The sequence below is a fragment of the Dama dama genome, chromosome 18 (assembly GCF_033118175.1).
Source record: "Dama dama isolate Ldn47 chromosome 18, ASM3311817v1, whole genome shotgun sequence".
Classification (NCBI taxonomy): Eukaryota; Metazoa; Chordata; class Mammalia; order Artiodactyla; family Cervidae; genus Dama; species Dama dama.
Window position 1 is genome coordinate 45,750,966 of NC_083698.1, and position 20,243 is coordinate 45,771,208.

General features: G+C 38.8%; 1 protein-coding gene across 1 annotated transcript in view; it reads left to right on the plus strand.

The window, feature by feature from the left end:
- Positions 1 to 20,243, plus strand: part of PRKAR2B (protein kinase cAMP-dependent type II regulatory subunit beta) — a 106,420-nt gene that overhangs the window by 14,649 nt on the left and 71,528 nt on the right. Inside the window, exon 2 of the mRNA XM_061165240.1 lies at positions 11,520 to 11,555. Within this exon, the coding sequence (XP_061021223.1) occupies positions 11,520 to 11,555 (36 nt within the window). The remainder of the gene's footprint in view (positions 1 to 11,519; positions 11,556 to 20,243) is intronic.

The window sequence follows — 20,243 nt, forward strand, 5'->3', positions numbered from 1 at the left end:
AGGTATTCTTTTTCCTTCCCCTTCCATCCATCCATCTTCTGGTCACTAATTCTTTGTTGGTAACATGCATTAAAAAATATCTTCTCCCAGTCTTGGGCTTGTCTTTTCATTTTGTTTACAGTAACTTAGGTTGAACAGAGTTTTCTTTGTTTTTTCCTCTAGTGTTATTGAGATATAATCAACATACAGCACTGTTTAAGTTTAAGGTGTCCAGCATAATGGTTTGATTTATGTACATCATAAAATGATTACCACACTAGGTTTAGTGAACATCCATCATCTCATATAGATGTAAAATAAAAGAATATTTTTTTCCTTATGATGAGAACTCTTAGGATTCACTCTCTTAACAACGTTCATATATAACATACAGTAGTGTTAATTATATAATCTTATTGTGCATTACATCCCTAATACTTACTCATCCTCTAACTGGAAGTTTAAACCATTTGACTATCTTCATCCAGTTGCTCCTTCTCTCAACCTCTGCCTCTGGTAACCATAAATCTGATCTCTCTATGAGTTTGTTTATTGTTTGTTTGTTGAAGAATAATTAACCTACAGCAAACATTCTGTTAGCTCCTGGGGCATAACATAGAGATTTGATATTTCTACACATTGCAGATTAATTACCACAATAAGTCTAGTTACCATTGGTCATCATACAAAGATTATCAATACATCATTATTGATTATATTCTCCTTGCTGTGTATTTCATCCGCATGACTCATTTGTTTTGTAAATGGAAGTTTACCTCTTAATTTCCTTCACTTGTTTCACTCTTTTCACTCATGTTCGTGCCTTATCACTCAAGAACAGAATTTCTGGATTTTATCATAGGCTAACATTAATCTCTTCCATCATACTTACACTTTCTTGTGCCTTAAGAAATCCATCTATGCCCCACATTAAAAAGATAATCTCTTCATTTTCTTGTAAAAATGAAAAAGTCTTCAGTTTCACACTTAAGGTTTTAATCTATCTGTAATTTATTTTTGTGCATGGTGGGAGATAAGAATTTCATTTCATTTTTTAAAAATATGCATCTCTTTTTTTACTGTTTCCCTCACTGACTTTTAAACATCAGTTTCTCATTTTTATGTGAATGTACTTAAAGGCTATTCTGTTCTATTCATTTGTCCATTCTTTCATTTTAATATTTTTATCTTAATATGACTTTATATGGTCCTGATACGTGGTAGGGTAATTTTTACTTTATTTTTTGGGACCAAAGTCATTGCAGATGGTGACTGCAGCTGTAAAATTAAAAGACACTTACTCCTTGGAAGAAAAGTTATGACCAACCTAGACAGCATATTAAAAAGCAGAGACATTACTTTGCCAACAAAGATCCATCTAGTCAAGGCTATGGTTTTTCCAGTGGTCATGTATGGATGTGAGAGTTGGACTGTGAAGAAAGCTGAGTGCTGAAGAATTGATGCTTTTGAACTGTGGAGTTGGAGAAGACTCTTGAGAGTCCCTTGGACTGCTAGGAGATCCAACCAGTCCATCCTAAAGGAGATCAGTCCTGGATGTTCATTGGAAGGACTGATGCTAAAGCTGAAACTCCAATACTTTGGCTACCTGATGTGAAAAACTGACTCATTTGAAAAGACCCTGATGCTGTGAAAGATTGAAGGCGGGAGGAGAAGGGGACAACAGAGAATGAGATGGTTGGATGGCATCACCAACTCAATGGACATGAGTTTGAGTGAATTCCAGGAGTTGGTGATGGACAGGGAGGCCTGGCGTGCTGCAGTCCGTGGAGTCGCAAAGAGTCCGATGTGACTGAACTGAACTGAACTGAACTGAAGTAATTCTTACCTTATTTTTCTTCCGAATTGTTTAACTACTCATGGGCTTTTATTATTCCACAGAACTTTTAGGATAAGCTTCTTTCAATGATATTGAATCTTCCTGTCCATGAACATTGCATATCTCCATTTAATCAGTTTTCCTTTCATTTCTACAGTGTTCTATAATTTTCTCTATAAAGGATTTTCTTTTCTTAAATTTATTTCTAAGTTACTTGTTATTTTTTGTTGCTATTATAATTGTGATTTTTTCCCTTACATATTCTAATTTATTTTTACTGGAATATATATAAGGAGCTGTTAAATCTCAATAATAAAAAGCCTCTAATCAAACTGAGCAGAAGACTTAACAGTTTAATAAAGAAGACATAAGAATGGCCAATAAACCCATGGGAGAGTGCTCAGTATCTTTGGTTATTAAGGAAACTAACATTAAAATCACAATGAGATTCCACTAAACACACAAGAATAGCTGAAATAGAAGACATGTCTTATATTAGCAAAGATAGAGAGTAACTGAAATTCTTCTTTATTCCATGAGAGGATGAAATGGTACAAGCAAGAAATCAGCAGGTTTTTTAAGGTTAAACATTTATTTACCTGTGACCCAGCAGTCCCACTCTAGGTATCTGCTGTGCTGTATTTGGTCACTCAGTTGTGTCTGACTCTTTGCAACCTCTGTGGACCATAGCCTGCCAGGCACCTCTGTCCATGGGGATTCTCCAGGCAAGAATACTGGAGTGGGTTACCACTCCCTCCTCCAGGGGATCTTCCCAACCCAGGGATCAAACCCATGTCTCCCACATTGCAGGCAAATTCTTTACCATCTGAGACACCAGGGAAGCCCATGAATACTGGAGTGGGAAGCCTGTGCTTTCTTCAGGGAATCTTCTTGACCCAGGAATCGAATCAGGGTTTCCTGCATTGCAGACAGATGTTTTACCAGCTGAGCTACCAGGGAAGCTCCTTCTAGGTATCTACATGAGAAATGCATATGTTCACAAAAAGATTTGTATAAAAATATTTATAGAAGTTTTATTCAGAATGGCCCAGATTGGAAAAAAATAACAGGAGAGGATAGACAAAGTGTAGTACATTCACACAATGAAATACTACTCAGCAATAAAAAAGAACAAACTATTGATCTTCTCAGCAGTGAGAATAAATCTCACATTTGTATGAAATTCAGAGACAGGCAAAACTAAGCTATGGTGGTAGATATACTAATAGTGATTTCCTAAGGGATGGTGGGAATTGACTGTAAGGAGTTGGTGGAAACTTTCTGGGGTGTTGGAAATGTTTTGTGTATTGATTGGAGTGTTGGTTACATAGGTGTGAACATTTGTCAGAACTCTGTGAATTGTGCACTTCATTTTATGTCATTTTCACCTTGATTACAAATAAAACTGTTTGAAACATAGATGTTCTTAAAAGCCTCTTTCCCACATTTTAATTGAAAAGTGCCTTTGCTTTCTGCACTGATTAACTTAGGAAATTTTTCTTTATTTTTGTTGGAAACTAGCAGCTGGGTTGCATTTTTCTAATTATGGGTCGTAAATGGGATTGCATTTTACTGTTCGTACAAAAAGTCAAAGGCCAGTGTAACTCTACTGTTTTAAAGTTGATTTTATGTTCCAGCCAGTACAGTATTTTATGAGTTTCATAAATTTAATGTGTGTATAAATTATCACTTACATTTGTCCAAATAATCTATAAGTATCAGGAAATAACCTTATATTAATTTTTCGATAGCACTATTCATTCAGTATTTGTTGAGTTAAATATGTATTAAGCAGAGTTCTAGGTGCTGGGTATACAGTAGTGAAACAGACAAGAAAGGATGCTGCCCTCTCAGTAGCATGGGAGGAAACACTCAGTAAACATAATACACAAGATGATTGGATGGCATCACTAAATCAGTGGACATGAGTTTGAACAAACTCCAGGAGATGGTGAAGGACAGATAAGCCTGGCATGCTGCAGTCCATGGGGTCGCAAAGAGTTGGACACTACTGAGCTACTGAACTACAGCCACAAAAGGTATCTTTAGATAGTGCTGACTACTTGGAACACAAAGAATGATGTGATTTGAGAGGACCTGCATGGGGTTAAACTGAGTATTCTGAGAAAGTCCTCTTTTTTTTTAAGAGGCATTTGAGCTGAGCCTAGAATAGCAGGAACATCATTCTGTGAAGACAAGGTGGTATTTTCTGAAACCGTACTTTTGTGATTAGGCCAAGCTTAATCACATTTCCTGATGGTTTTGTCTTCATTTCAGAGCCCTTATATTTTTCTTAACTACTCTTTTTTGGGTCTGGTTTTATTGTGCCTTCAGGGATGTGTGAGGATTTGAACTCTCCTAGCTTTTGGTTTTTTGTACTATTCTTAGTGGTCTAGTCTGGATTGTTCACTCTTAGGAACAAAAACATTAGTCTCTGTAAATCTACCCTTTGCACATATTTGATCTTACAGGTTTAGAAGAGACAGTTTTAGCATATGCAGAAACAGATTGCATTGATGTAGTTTTGACAATGGCTTTTCCCATCTCCAGTTTTTCTTCAGAGCCCACATGTCAAAATCCTTAAAGTTTTGGGAGCCTCTTTCTGGACATTGTTATTACATCAACTCTGCATGTGGCTTTATAAGCTTAGCTACCTTAAGACTTTTGTAGCTGAAGCTGAATTTTTCTTTCTGGTCCTAAGAGGGCATTTTTGGTAAAGTCCTCATGAATTAAAAAGTGGAGAATCAAGTTCATTCATAAGCAAAAGTAAATGAAGAGTGTTTTTTCCCCTAGGGTAATAGTTATATTCTATTACCTTGATATTTTAGAATATCAGTTATATTTTGAGGAGTTTGCTTTGTGAATAGAAAGAATGAGACTGTGCATCTCTTTAGTGGTCCTTAAAGGTGGCATTTTAAAAAAACTAAATGTCTGTATTTCATCTCATTCTGCTGTACTCCAGCCATGCTCCATGTATATGGGTAGATAGGACAGCTAAATCTCACGCTATATAATCAAAAAGGGACCAGAAAACTGGTCCCTCAAACACTTACTTCTCAAACAGTTCCCATCATGTCTGATCAGAAGTATTTTGAGGGGACGTGGCTTTAACAAAGACACAGAAAATAAATAAGTGGTCCTTTGCAATGTCAGAAAGTAAGCACATATAAAGAAGTTTGAAAATTGTGTTTGTTCGGTTAATTAGCACAGTATTTCAGGTTTTGTTGTTTATTTGCTTTTGTTGCTGTTGATCTTTTAAAAAAGTTAAATTTTCCTTCCTTCAAAGGTAAGCCTTATAGCTCAGGCATAAGAGAAATTTATTCTGAGCCAAGTATTTATTCTGTCAAAAATAATTGCCTAACATGGTTTCAGTTGACATAATTTCTAGAATCTTTTATTTAGAGAGCAGATTTGGAAAATGTTTATTCTAGAAAAGGTGACTCATGAGGCTGGGGATGTTAATTATTGTGCTGACTCCAAGACTGTTGTGTACGTCTTACTTCAGGGTACACGAACTCTTTTCTGCAAAAAGTATTTAACCAGTGTGTCTACAGTATAGATAGGGTGGCTCTGTGTGTGTGTGTGTGTGTGTTTAATGACCATAAATCACAACTCGGGGCTCTTATTTCTTTACTTGGATGGGACTTCTTCCCCAGCATTATGCTCAGTCATGCAAACTGTCTGTATGGCTAGCAACCTGGCTTTTCTTTTTGAAGGCCAAACTCCTTGGTTCATGCTTTCAGTTGACTGCATTTGTTTTCATAGAATTTCTTGAGTTTTCTAGTTTTCTGTGAAATTTCTCTTTTACTTAAATTTTCCTGTTAGTGTAGCTGCTTGTGTGGTGTAAGCCCTTGCAGCCATAGTATTTGAAAATACCTCCCGACTTGGTCAAGCTCTTCAGAGGCAAGGACTCTGTCACATTCCCAGTGCCCAGCATCCACATCCGATGAACAGCAGCGTAAGTGGGACAAGGAGACTTGCTCTGTTTACTTCACAGAGTTGATGGATTCACCCACAGCTGTTGATTCAGTGCCTCTTATCTGCCAGGCACTGCTTATCTTGGGCTTCAGGCAAAAAGAAGTGAGAAGATAAGCAGGTCCCGCTGGCACTGGTGGGGAGTCACAGGTGTGGGAGGTTGTTTTCCCTGCTAGGAATAGAGAGGCTTATTCAGCCATCTCAAGTAATAGAGCGTTTTTCTTGTAAGGATGCTCCAGGATTAAAGACGACTTGAATCAGCTACACTTCTGTGTCTCCTGGGGGTGGAGGAATTAAGACCCATCTAATTTGGAAACTGACAGAATCTCTGGTTAGATAAGCATGAAGATATTCATAGGAACACAGGACTCTCAGTATTCTGCTGGAATGGTACTTGGGAGAAAGTCAAACCTATATAAACATTTCTGTATTATCCCTTGAGGATTCATTAAGATCATAGGTTATATCTGTTTCAAACGTTAGAGGCATTTAGTATATTCTTAAATCATATTTGTTTGTTTCTCTAGGCAGATAGTACATTTGTTATATTTTTCCTTCTATATTCTCCTAATATGGGGGGGAGGGGTGTGTGTGTGTGTATAAATACACTCCCGGAATATCCATAGAATAGGAAAGTGAAAGTGAAAGTCGCTCAGTCATGTCCCACTCTTTGTGACCCCATGGACTATACAGTCCATGGAATTCTCCAGGCCAGAATACTGGAGTGGGTAGCCTTTCCCTTCTCCAGGGGATCTTCCCAACCCAGGGATCAAACCCAGGTCTCGCACATTGCAGGGTGCATTCTTTATCAGCTAAACCACAAGGGAAGCCCAAGATTACTGGAGTGGGTAGCCTATCCCTTCTCCAGCGGATCTTCCCGACCCAGGAGTCAAACCAGGGTCTCCTGCATTACAGGCAGATTCTTTACCAACTGAGCTATCAGGGATCCATAGAATAAGAAAATCTAAAAGTGGAAACCAAGAGTCTGCGAAAACCTACTTTGACTTAGCAAATTTTAAAACATCATCTGTTAACTTTTGTGTGAATTTGTTCTGCTCTTTACTTTGTATATTTAAAAAATGGTAATGTTAAAATTGGTAATATTAGCTTACAATAAATAAACATCAATCTTTTATATTTGAATAGGAATTTATAGTTCATCAGTTTAGTTTAGTTCATTTCAGTTGCTCAGTCGTGTCCGACTCTGTGACCCCATGCATCGCAGCATGCCAGGCCTCCCTGTCCATCACCAACTCCTGGAGTTTACTCAAACTCATGTCCATCAAGTCGGTGATGCCATCCAACCATCTCATCCTCTGTCGTCCCCTTCTCCTCCTGCCCCCAATCCCTCCCAGCATCAGGGTCTTTTCCAATGAGTCAACTCTCCGCATGAGGTGGCCAAAGTATTGGAGTTTCAGCTTCAGCATCAGCCCTTCCAGTGAACACCCAGGACTGATCTCCTTTAGGATGGACTGGTTGGATCTCCTTGCAGTCCAAGGGACTCTCAAGAGTCTTCTCCAACACCACAGTTCAATTCTTCGGTGCTCAGTTTTCTTCACAGTCCAACTCTCACATCCATACATGACCACTGGAAAAACCATAGCCTTGACTAAATGGACCTTTGTCGACAAAGTAATGTTTCTGCTTTTTAATATGTTATCTAGGTTGATCATAACTTTGCTTCCAAGGAGAAAGTGTCTTTTAATTTCATGGCTGCAATCACCATCTGCAGTGATTTTGGAGCCCCAAAAAATGAAGTCTGACACTGTTTCCACTATTTCCCTATCTATTTCCCATGAAGTGATAGGACCAGATGTCATGATCTTAGTTTTCTGACTGTTGAGCTTTAAGCCAAATTTTTCACTCTCCTCTTTCACTTTCATCAAGAGGCTTTTTAGTTCCTCTTCACTTTGTGCCATAAAAGTGGTGTCATCTGCATATCTGAGGTTATTGATATTTCTCCTGGCAATCTTGATTCCAGCCTGTGCTTCTTCCAGCCCAGCGTTTCTCCTGATGTACTCTGCATATAAGTTAAATAAGCAGGGTGACAATATACAGCCTTGACGTACTCCTTTTCCTATTTGGAACCAGTCTGTTGTTCCATGTCCAGTTCTAACTGTTGCTTCCTGACCTGCATACAGGTTTCTCAAGAGGCAGGTCAGGTGGTCTGGCATTCCCATCTCTTTCAGAATTTTCCACAGTTTATTGTGACCCACACAGTCAAAGGCTTTGGTGTAGTCAATAAAGCAGAAATAGATGGTTTTCTGGAACTCCCTTGCTTTTTCGATGATCCAGTGGATGTTGGCAATTTGATCTCTGGTTCCTCTGCCTTTTCTGGCACTTTCAAAGATGTTTATTTTTCCTTAAAAACCCTCTTGAATTAAGGAGGGCAGAACTTGCCTTGCATGTGTTTAAAGTTGAGAATTTGGCTCAAAGTTACGTGACTCACCCACGGTTTCCTGGAAGGCCGTGGGGCTCGCTCACAGTGGAGCCCACGTCTCCTGACCCTCGCTGGTGCCCGGCGGTGCGTCCCTCCTCACCTTCCTCCTGCTCCTTGCCCCTGGACTTGGGTTCCTGCGGGAGAAAACACCAGCACACCTTGCCCAGATGCACATTGCTCTACTTCCAGCAAGGCCTCCACCCTGAATCTCAACCTTCTTCCCTATTTTGGCTGCTGGACTGGAAAAAAAGAAAAATTGTGAAGGTTACTGTTGGTTTGCCAAGAGCTGATGTAGGAAACACTTGTGTTTTATCTCTGCAAGTGGATATGAAGGGATATGGTTATGAGGGATTGGATTTTTGGTAATTTTGTCAAAACCTAGTGTTTACCTTGACAATTGCATAATATAGGCTTGGTACACCCATCTTTTTAACTACCCAGTCCCGTGCCCCGTTTACTGTGGGACACAGAAGTCATTGTCATAGAACCTCTCTACCCATAATTTAAAATTTTACATAGTTTCTAGCGAAAATATAAAGGAGAAACAAAGGCAAGTAATTTATAGTAATGTGTTGTGGTAGGCTTGTGGTTACATGTACACAGGGAGACATAGTTAGATTCTCCCACTTACTTGTAGAATCACTAAGAATATGAAAGCTGCAAATGTAGTCTAATCAGGTGTATTCTACTGGCCATTCAGATACCCCAATTATAGTAGTGACATGATTTTTTGAAATGATGAACGAATGTTAATATAATTCCAAACAAAACAAAATACCAGAAATGCACCCAATTCCTTTTATTTATGTTGTATTTGTGTTGCAGAAAATTTTATGTATATTAAAACTGCATCTAATAATTGTATATATTTTTAAAAATAATCTTATTTATTTATCTTTTGGCTGTGCCGGGTGGGTCTTCGTTGCTGCATGGGCTGGGCTTTTCTCTAGTTGCAGCAAGCAGGAGCTGCTCTGAGTTGCAGTGTGCAGGCTTCTCGTTGTGGTGGCTTCTCTTGTTGTTGAGCCCCGGGCTCTAGAACACAGGCTCAGTAATTGTATTGCATGAGGTTAGTTGCTCTGCAGCATGTGGGGGTCTTCCTGGACCGGGGATCAAACCTGTGTCTCCTGCATTGGCGGATGCATTCTTTACCACTGAGCCACCAGGGAAGCCCTGCACTTAAATAGTAAACAGTGTTGGAATCTAGTCTCAGATGGTTGTAAGTTGACTTGCTTGCCAACATGAATGTCCAGTTGGATATGTGAAAGCATGAAAGTTGTGGCATTTAGGACAGTGCTTTGTGGTATAGAACTGTCCTGTACATCATCTGTCAAATCTCAAAGATGTCCTCTGAATTATTAAGACGGTTGAAAAAATTGCCCCACAAACTTAAAGTACACCTCCCAGAAGGCAGTGTCACTTCCTTGAAAATCTGTCTCTGCCTCCAACACTTCAGAAAGACACACAAACCTGAGGGACCCCAAGGGAACAAAGACATCCCAGAATTTCAAACCAGAAGCTAGTTATGCTGTGACTTCATTGTCTAGAGGAGAGGCTGGAGCAGGAGGCAGAGTATCTGCTGTGTTTTCACCCCAGAGCTGAGATATGCTTTTTATCTTCATCTTGCTCTGGTCAGCCTGCACTGTCTATTCTGCATTCTTGTGGTTGAAGTTTTTTGCACTCTTTCCTTTCCCGTTCTTATGGCTGGCCTGGGGAGGCTTCCTTTAGACTAGGTTCTGAAGGAGTTGTGAAAAAGAGGTTGGAAACTATCCAAGAAAACTGGTGGACATTTTTATGTGTGTGTGATATCTAAAATATAGCTACAGTTTATCTGATGAAAGATTTTTATTTAAGTGATTTGTGGTTTTGCAGCTATATGGCTGAATTAATTTGGTATGTAAATAGTGGAAATTTTGTATCTTGATCATTTGAGAGGATATGATTTTGCTATAAACTATAGTATTTTAATAATTGGGTTTGTGAATTATTTCACAGAATTAATCCTCATTAAAAGTGGAGATCAATATGGGAGGAAATACTTACCTATTACTTTGTGATTTCAGGTGTCAGTATTTTTGCTTTCTGCTCTTGGTGGGAAGCATTTTGGTGCTAGAAGTACTTAAGTTCAAATACTCAAGTTCTGCCACAGCGTGGCTGTGTGATCTAAAGCAAACTAATCAGCATCTCCGAGCCTTACTGTAAAACATTGTCATCAGTAATGTGGAGATGCTGATATTTAAAGGCATAGTTGCATGCATTAGTGTAAAACATCTGACATAATTTTCTTCTAGTACTTATTCCTAAGCATCTGTAATTTTTGTGCTGTTTGACATAATGCTGACAAAAATTTAGTCTTCTTTTTTTACTTGACCTATTTCCATAGTGTAAAGCGTCTTTATAATGACTATTTTAAAAGTATTGAAATATTAGAAAGTATTACAGTAGACCCATGACTTCCTGCTACTTAAATACACTCTGTAGTTAGTACCTGAGGTTCTTTCTGTATATAATATGAACTGTAAACTTACCTGCTTCTATCAAGAAAAAAAGCTTTAAAGAAACACCTCATTTCTTGAGTAGTTATAAACAAAACCAAGAAGAAACAACAGAGCTGAGTTGAGTGTGGGAAGTGGGCCAAAGGTACCAGTAGAGCAGTATGCTCCCACACCCAGCCTGAAATTGTAGCCTTCTGCAGATAGATTTGCATGTCATGGACTTTTGGGTTGAACACAAAAATTGTCAACTCTACAAATATTAAATCTGAGAATATCAACAATATACTATCTTTACCTAATAATGATATCAGCATACATGAGCATTAGTTTTGTTTCCAGATTTTTTCACTGTGAAAATGATGCTGTTAAATCGCTTTTTCCTTTTCTAGTAATATTTCTTTGGGATAACTCTCTTAAAAGTTGAATTACTTTTTTAAAGGAGACAAACCTTTTATGATACTTCATGTAATTGCCAAATTGTTTATAAAAATATTATATAGATTTGTACTGTACTAGGTAAGTAGTTTCAGCCACACACAGCTAGGGATTTTCATTTAAAGAGTTTTGGAGGCACTAATTTAACAGATGAAATATTCATTTTAATTTATATTTCCTTGTCTAGTTTTAAATTTAAACATTTAATTTTCATATATTTAGGTATTTCTTCTAGCACTTGTTATTCATTCATATCTTTCTCCTATTTAACTTATGGGATCATTAACAATTTAGTTCCTTTTCAGGGTTTTGGATAAATTAGAATTTTATCTAAGCATATTATCCCACTTTTCTCTTTCAGCTCCAGTAATAAACCGATTTACAAGGCGTGCCTCAGGTAAGTCTCCTTATGGATTTTGCTTACTAATGGTGACATTTTAAAAATGGATTGGATAAGAAGGTATGAAAAGAATAATTGCTATAGAGTAATAACTTATTTATCAGTCATTTTCCCAGAAAACAGCCATATGATAAAATCAAGAACTAGGAAGTAAATGGAAATATCCTCTGATATTTAAACTTAAACTTAAAATTCCACTGTGGCTAATGTATGGAGACTCTTACCCAAATTTGTTTATTTCTGCGCTTGATAAATTACTAATTACATGTTTATCTGGTTTGCCAGCCACAGTTTAGAAGAAGTGATTTAGAACTTGGGTAAAAATGAAATCACTCAGTCGTTCTGACTGTTTGTGACCCCACAGACTGTAGCCCACCAGGCTCCTCTGTCCATGGGATTCTCCAGGCAAGAATACTGGAGTGGGTTGCCATTCCCTTCTCCAGGCGATCTTCCCCACCCAGGGATCAAACCCGGGTCTTCCACATTGCAGGCAGATTCTTTACTGTCTGAACCACCAGGGAAGGAGACTCAAAACAGCAAGGGATGATAGTTTTTAATAAAGACATGAAAACTCATAACACTGAGATATAAGAACTTGTCATCATGGAGCCATTTAGAATAGGACAAATTGCTTTATGTTTGTTGGTGTCCTAGAGATACCTTAGTAACCTCCTGCATATTCACACTGAGGGAGACCTTAGCCATTGGCAGGAATTTAAATTTGGTTCCCCACACTGGATACTCCCCCCATGGCTCAGCAGTAAAGACTCTGCCTGCAATGCAGGAGATGTGAGTTCAATCCCTGGGGCGGGAAGATCCCCTAGAGGAGGGTATGGCAACCCACTCCAGTATTCGTGCCTGGAAAATCCTGGGCAGAGGAGCCAGGCGGGCTGTAGTCCATCGGGTTGCAAAGGGTCAGATGTGATTCAAGCGACTTAACGCGCACTCACACTGGGTACCACCTACATTACATGGGTGGGTAAGTACAGGACACAGCTGAAAGCATTTCTATCCTAAGTGAGTTTGGGCATTGAAATGGATAAATTATTGTTTGGAAAATTCACCTCTGTGAAGTACCTTCTTCTCTAAAGATAGAGGACAAATGAAGTACTACCATGTTTGGTTTGAAAAACATGACATTCTTTTATTTATAACTAAGTTTTTTGGTTGAAAAACACAAGATAAAATTCAAACATCATCTTGACATTTATGCAATACAAGTGAGTCATTTATTTCATAAAATTATCTCCTTTCCATATGTGCTATATTATTAAAGGTGTTTTAAAACTGAGTTTTGTATTTAATTTGTCAACAGTTCTGGTATAATTTACTCTTATTATGTGGTGACCAGGTCTATAAGGAATAAGACAGGGATTAGGAAAATATATTCAATTGGGATGGTATCTGCTTTATCCTTGTGAGCTTTTTGTAATGTCAAGGCATATCTATTTTAAATGTTGGAAACAAAGAGTAGATTATAATGCCTTTTGTGGAATGAGAAATTATGTTTTTGTCAGTAAGGCATCAATCAGACTTTATCCCAAAGTAGAGCAATCAAGAGTGATCTTATTCTGGTGTAATACATAGTCTTTTGTCAACAGTGGTAAAAACAGAGAGGAACAATAAGAGAGAATCAGTGGTGTGATATCTTGTCTTCATAATGTGAGAGTCTTTCCATAGAAATGTGATTAAAACTCTTAGAATAAATTATCTCCCTTTCTGCCTGACATGAGACATTATTTCTGGGCAAATTCCATTAACATTTGTTGTTCAGTATACTTAGCATTGGTTGATAGATCCAGGGCTCAGTAGGTTCCTGAGTGGAGTCTTAACTACTAGACTACCAGGGAAGTCCTAGTGTAGGTTCATTTTGAAACAACATTATTTCAGCCCCTACCACCAGGGCTAAATCTGTGTCCATTGTATCTCAGGAAAATTGGCTGGAAATGCAGATAAGATGGAACCCCAGCAAAGAAATACACATTCAAGTCAGATGTTGCATTTTTTTCCCTAGAGTGACAGGTAATAGGAAATGTGAAAACAGCAGGAAGCAATTGAAAGAAAAATGAAATGATATCAAGTTCAGAGCCATGTTACAAAAACTTTTAAAGGTATAAGTATTGTGCTGTGGTTAGTCGCTCGGTCGTGTCCGACTGTTTACAACCCTAATAATATGACATTCTGGAGAGCACTGTAGGAATGAACTTTGACATTGATTATTGGGAGGAAAAGACAACTGGCTTATGGAGTATCCTGGTAGGTCAGGGACTATGCTAAGCATCTTATACACATTTCAGTCTTTCAGGCAAGGGAAATAAAATATTTACTACCTTAGATAAAAAGAACAATCACTAAAACTTTCTTGACAAAGAAGTAAACAGAAATAGTCTTAAGGCATCTTGAGGAGGAATTTCTTTCGTTCTCTTTGTAAATTTAATTTAGTGGCTAAAAGTAATTTAATTTAGTAGTAGAGATAGACTTCAATTTCTTTTGAAAGAGCATTTCCAAAAAGTAACAAAAATAGATACCCACTTAAAATAGAGAAATTCATATTTGATAATTAAAAATATTTATTGGGATATGTTTTTTTGATGACATTTTAGTTCAGAAATACTTTTCAGAAATAAACTATAAATTTAAATTTGTAATGTGAGACCTGGAACTTAAGGGAAAAAAATTACGTCAGGTAAAATCAACCAGATGTATAGGATATAAAAATTTATTTCTTATTTCTCTATTATTTTTAAATGAGGGCTTCCCTGTAGTTCAGATGGTAAAAAATCTGCCTGCAGTGGAGGAGACCTGGGTTCCATCCCTGGATTGGGAAGTTACCTAAGAAAGGAATGGCAACCCACTCCAATATTCTTGCCTGGAGAATCCCATGGACAGAGGAGCCTCATGGGCTACAGTCCACGGGGTCGCAAAGAGCAGGGCACGACTGAGTGACTAACACTGCTACTACTGTTTTTAAATAGTAGTTGTTACAACAAATACGGTGTGTATACATTACAACAATAAAAACAATCTGATAGTGCTAGGTATTCAGTCACTTTGATTGAATGAAAGTTTAGGACTATTATATACATAGTCCTCATCTGACTGAGTTTCCTAAACCTTTGAGGTTTTGGCCTTTTGATTCATACTGTATCCGTCAAAAGTAGATATTTCAACCTGAATGCTTCAAACAAAACATTTTTCCTTTTTATGCCTTTTTCTTTTGTTATGGTTCAGGAGGATGAGGGGACTGTTTATATTAAGAATGTGTTTAGCAGATACATTATTTTGGATCTTTTTTATGCTTTTAATATCACTGTATCTGTTGAACTGTCCTCATGTGTTTTCAGTGCCTGCCCATAAACCTGATGGTCTTTATTTATATAAATAATAGGAATTAGTTTCACTCAGCTTTCAAATAAAATTCCTAGAATTTTAAGAGTTTTTAGAAGTTTCATAAACTAGTTTTCCATTTGGTTCAGGAATGAAAGGCATGTATTAGTAATATTGTATATATTTAAAATGTACAACGTGTTGATTCAATACATTTATATATTACAATATTATCCATAAACTTATTTTTAAACAACCTCCCATGATCTTAATCCTATTTTTAAGCAATTTTTTTTTGTTTTGTTCTTTTGTTCTTTTATGATTCATTTCTCCTCTGATCACTTATCGGTATGTCTTTTCAGATACACAGAAGTCATCTACATTATCTGTTTTAGACTTTTGATAGAAATAAGACTGACAGTTTGGGGTTTAGTTTTCTTAAAACTTGTGGACTTTGTTTTGGAAGATTATTTTCTTGATAGAAAAAAAGGAAATATACCATTTATTGTTTGTTGTTGTTTAGTTGTGAAGTCATATCCGACTCTTTGCAACCTCAGGGACTGTAGCCCTCCAGGTTTCCTCTGTCCATGGGATTTCTCAGGCAAGAATACTATACTGGAGTGGATTGCCATTTCCTTCTCCAGGGGATCTTCCTGACCCAAGAATCAAACCTGCGTCTCTTGCTTGGCAGACGGATTCTTTACCACTGAGCCACCAGGGAAGCCCATTTATTGTTTAATTACTATTAAAATTAGTGGTAGTAGTAGAGATAGTGGCTGAATAAATCTTTGAACAATAGAACTTAAAGCAAACAGCAATTCTATTGCATTGTTTTTTATCTAGTATATTGAATGGGAAAGACCCTAGAATGTAGAGTTATACAGACTTGAGTTCAAACCACCCATTTACTGTGTGAATTTGTAGATAAGTTATTTATCTCATTGAGTGTTTCTTTCTTATTTTCATTGTCTTTCACTTTGAGATCATAGCAGCAATAGTCACCTTGTTATGGTTAAGTTAGATGGTTTTTGTAAAGCAGAGTGTCTAGGCTCTCAAAAAAGTTAGTGGTCAGCCCCCTGGAACATAGTTCAGAACAAAACAATAAAATGCTCAACTCTGTGTCTTAGTCTGTCAAAAAAGCCTTAAAGAGTCATAACAGTATTTTATATTCATCCTTTAGTATGGGTCTTTCTTTTTATTGTTTATACATTGCAGGTTTTTTTTTAAAGAGCTTAATGGTTTTCCTTTGTGGTTTTGGCTCTGAATTGAAAAACAAATTGAAATGACCCATTAATCTTGAGACAATGCCTTCTCAGGAGGTCAAAACTCTCAGTATTTTTTTTAACCTCAGAATTTTATTTTGAAAAAGTCAAGCTTATAGAAAAGTTTGAGGAGTAGTTCAATGAACACCTTTATCTAGATTTCCCAGGTGTTACTATTTTGCCACATTTATATGCTCTTTTCTTTTTTTCCTTGCACAGGCCCAGATACATACTTTTATTTTTTTTTAACTGAACCTTTTAGGAATCATAAATAGTTCATGCATATCTCCTGAGAACAAGGACATTTTCTACATAATATAACATGCAGGGAATTTAACCTTGATATAATGCTGTTATCAGATCTACTCTATAGAGTCTGATTTCCTCAGTTGTCTTGGTATGTCTTTTTTTTTTTTCCCTTCATTCAAGCACATTCAAGGATTTTACATTACATTTGATTGTCATGACTCCACTTTTCTTGTCTTTCATAAGTTGGCTCCCTGAAATTTTGAAAACTGCTTTTTTAGAGTTCTGACAGTTGTCCCCAACAGTGAGGCACTTCCCCCTATTACCTGTTCTTAGATTGTACGGGCACATCCACTGTCTGGTCACGATGCCCCATTGAAGATCATGAAGTCTTTGCATGGACATTTAGTATTGCTTTAATGAATAGCCATTGAGCATCACTTGATCTAGTACATCATTTTTGTTCTTAAAATAGAAGTGAAAATGAAACTACAAATTATAAATTAGCTAATTTTCTTTTCTCATGTTGAGAATTAGCCACTGTTCAATTTTTAGCCATAATATGAGCACTGAATTTTATAGTATATTTTTAACAGAACTAAGATCTAATTTTCCCTAAACTAGCATGTGGAATAATTCAGAGGTGAAATTAAGTCTTTGACTGTTACACACCCACTGTGTACAATGGCACATTAAAAACTCAGTAATATCACCCCCAAACAGAGCATGGTTAGTTCCCAAGAAAAGTAGTGAAATAGCAGAAGTTCAGATCTCGTCTTGAATCTGATTCAGGGAACATATGCTTCCTTGATTCAGGGAGCATATGCTTCCTTTTGTTTTGTTTTGAAAATATTTTGTAGCCTTGGTGTTCATTGTTTTTATTTTAAAGTTATTTGACGAGAGCTTTTAGCCCCCAAATTATTTTCTCCCAGAGGTCATTCTCATATTTTCAAACTAATTTGCTGGTATGAATATATTTACATTTATATTTTGTTCTTAGAAGCCCATTTCAAGCTTGGTAGTCAAAAATACTAGATGATGCATCCTGTGAGAATCCTACGTTAATTTACTAATTCATTTAGCAAATGTTACTGAGCCTTTATTTTGTGCCAGTTATAGTGCTAAAGATGCAAGAAGAGCAGGATAGGGCCCCTTAGGAAGTTCAGAATCTAGCAGGCGTGTGCTTCATACACAATATCCAAAGAGTGAAAAGGAGAAAAGATATAGTTCTTCCAGGGTGTGGGGCTGGTCTTTAAGGCTTATGATGTGGGTTTCAGCAGGTAGATAAGGGCAGTATCTGTACTTTATCACTAGTAGCTAGCTATTTTTATTATAACTCCTTTTTTTATAGTATGGTGCTCTGCACTTGACCTCTGCCTTCAGGCACCTGTGGCCTGAAGTGAGCAGATGCTCAAGGCCATGGACAGCAGAGGCTTGAAGGCCAGGAGTTATTTCTGCCTTTAACTAAACCATGGCTGCAAAATGTTTAGGGTCTCTCTTAACCAGGGGAGGCCGTGTAGGCTCTGCTTTCAGATGGACCTAGGCTGGAGTATTTACTCTGCTACTCATATATCCACTTATTAAAAGTGTGTGTGTGTGTGTGTGTTGGTCTTAGGTACCTTTGTTTCTCCAGGTATAAAATGGAGATAATACCTATCTCACAAAAAGATTGCACTAATTAAACAGTAGATAATAACATGAAAATCACTTGATACAGTATTCACCCCAGTTTGGTTCCACAGTCTCAGCCTGAGATTCACATGAGTCTTTGGAATAGGCAGGGGCCTCCAGGAGCCTGGACTGGATTTAAGGGTGTCTGAGGTATCTCGTAGACTGCACAGTGAGACACCAAGAATTGTTTAGAAAGATAACACCCAGGGGTGGGGCTGAAGTCAAGAGTCAGACAGCTCCACGGAGGCAGCCGGTTGAAACCAGAGCTCCGGCCCCAGGCAGGGAGGTGAGGGGAGGGTAGAGGGTGGGCCTGGCAGGGGGTGGGGGGTCTCTGAGAGGCCAGTGCACAGGCCCTGGGACTCCTTGTCGGGGGAGTGGTTCCAAGCCACTTGTTCTCTCCGTGTTCTCAGGCCTGTGTTAAAATGGATTCTCCCTTGGGGTTCGTCACCAGTCAGAGGAGGTGACCAGAGCCAGTGCCGCTCCCTTTCTGCCCTAGTTTCTCCCCCACCTCCTCCCTCCCCAGCAGTCCTAGCTGACTGGTGCTTCTGACTTCTGACTTGCAGTGCAAGACAGCCCAGTGGACCACGGCAGGTGTTCCGTCTCTGGTTCTTTTTTGTTAGGCCCAGGAGTGCTGATTAACTGTCCTATGGCCAGTGGGGGATTAGCTCCTGACCTTTATTGCAATTTCTCCCAAGTTCTCTTGGAGACCCCCGGGAAGGGAAAGAGAAAGGCAATAGTAAAACCTTGGTTGATAGTTCAGGGCCGGGTGGGGCGTCTCCTGCTGCTCCTGAATGTGTCCTCAGACTCGGGGCCAGCAGATGCCCAGTGCTTGGAAGATGGCAGGGAGGCCTCTGCAGCTCGCTGAGCCCCTGTGTGCCAGGCTCCCAGATGCTACCTGTGAAGCAGACAGGAGGAGACAGCTTGGACATTTGAACTGACTGCAGCTGTTCTGTAAGGATGATCAGAGTGGAGGTCACCACTCCACAGCTGTGTGAAGGACCAGTTCTCCCTGCCCCTTCACCTCCAATCCATTGCAGACCTGCCCTTTTGTAAACTGTAGTGAAATTTCCAGGGTGGTATCACACAGCTGTACTATTGAGTAATTGTAATAGCTCCTAGAAGCTCCTGCTGTCTGGAGTTATCTCACTATGGATGCTGAGGTTTAGGTGTCATGACCTTGGTGTGGTCTGTATGAGATATGAAAGTTCTCATAAGAAGCTTTTCAAAAGGGAAATTGCACATTTATCTAGAGGAACTGATGATTAAAACGAAACCAAAAAGTATATTTTACCATTTGGGCATTTTTATGAGAGCAGGCTGAACGTGAGTGGCACCCTTGGACAGGTAGAATGTTGGTATGTGGGGGGCCCTGGTTCATGGCATGTGTATTCTTACCTCTGTTCCTGGCATCCATGTGCCTCTTTACATTGGAAACACTCCATGGGGTTTACTTGTCTGGCCTGGCGACAACTCACCCCGTGCCATGTACCCCACCCCTCAGCACTCTTTCTCTCTTTTTAGGTGCCATCTCTGTATGCACCCAAGCTGCTGTTACTCTTACACGTTGTTTTGATATCATGGCTCTTCACGTGTCTCTTTTCCTCTACTAAACCATGAGCATACTAATTAGTGAGCTGTGCGGAAAGGGCATTTCTGGGTGAAGTCAAAGAAAAATGAGAATGGGAGGTAAGGAAATGGGAGTCCTGGAAGGATGGGAAGATTGGGTCAGCTGTGTTGTCACGTGCGTTAAGATTCCAGAGGAGCTGGGCCCAGTGTGCATCAGTTGTGGAGTGAGACTGCTAAAGTAGATATTGGATGAAGTTTTATTGGGGTTGAGGAAGCAGAAAAAAATTAAGGGTGGCCATGGGCATTGATGTGTTCTGTGACTGTGGCAGAACTGGGGTAGAAATAACACAGAGCTAGATGCTGGTCCAAGGGTGCCAGAATGTCATGAATCTCAGAGGCAGGGCGTCAGCAGGGAGCACATGTATGGTCTGGATTCCAGAGTGGGGAGCCAGGGCCATCCCTCAGCATCGTTTGGATCCCACTGTGTGCGGGACATAGGACCTTTGACAGTAGTGGTGCTCTTACAATGGTTGGGGGCAGGGGCTGTCCCACAGGTCAGCTATTGAGTAGATATTTATTGAGCACTTAGCATCACCAGGCATGGTGTTAGGCA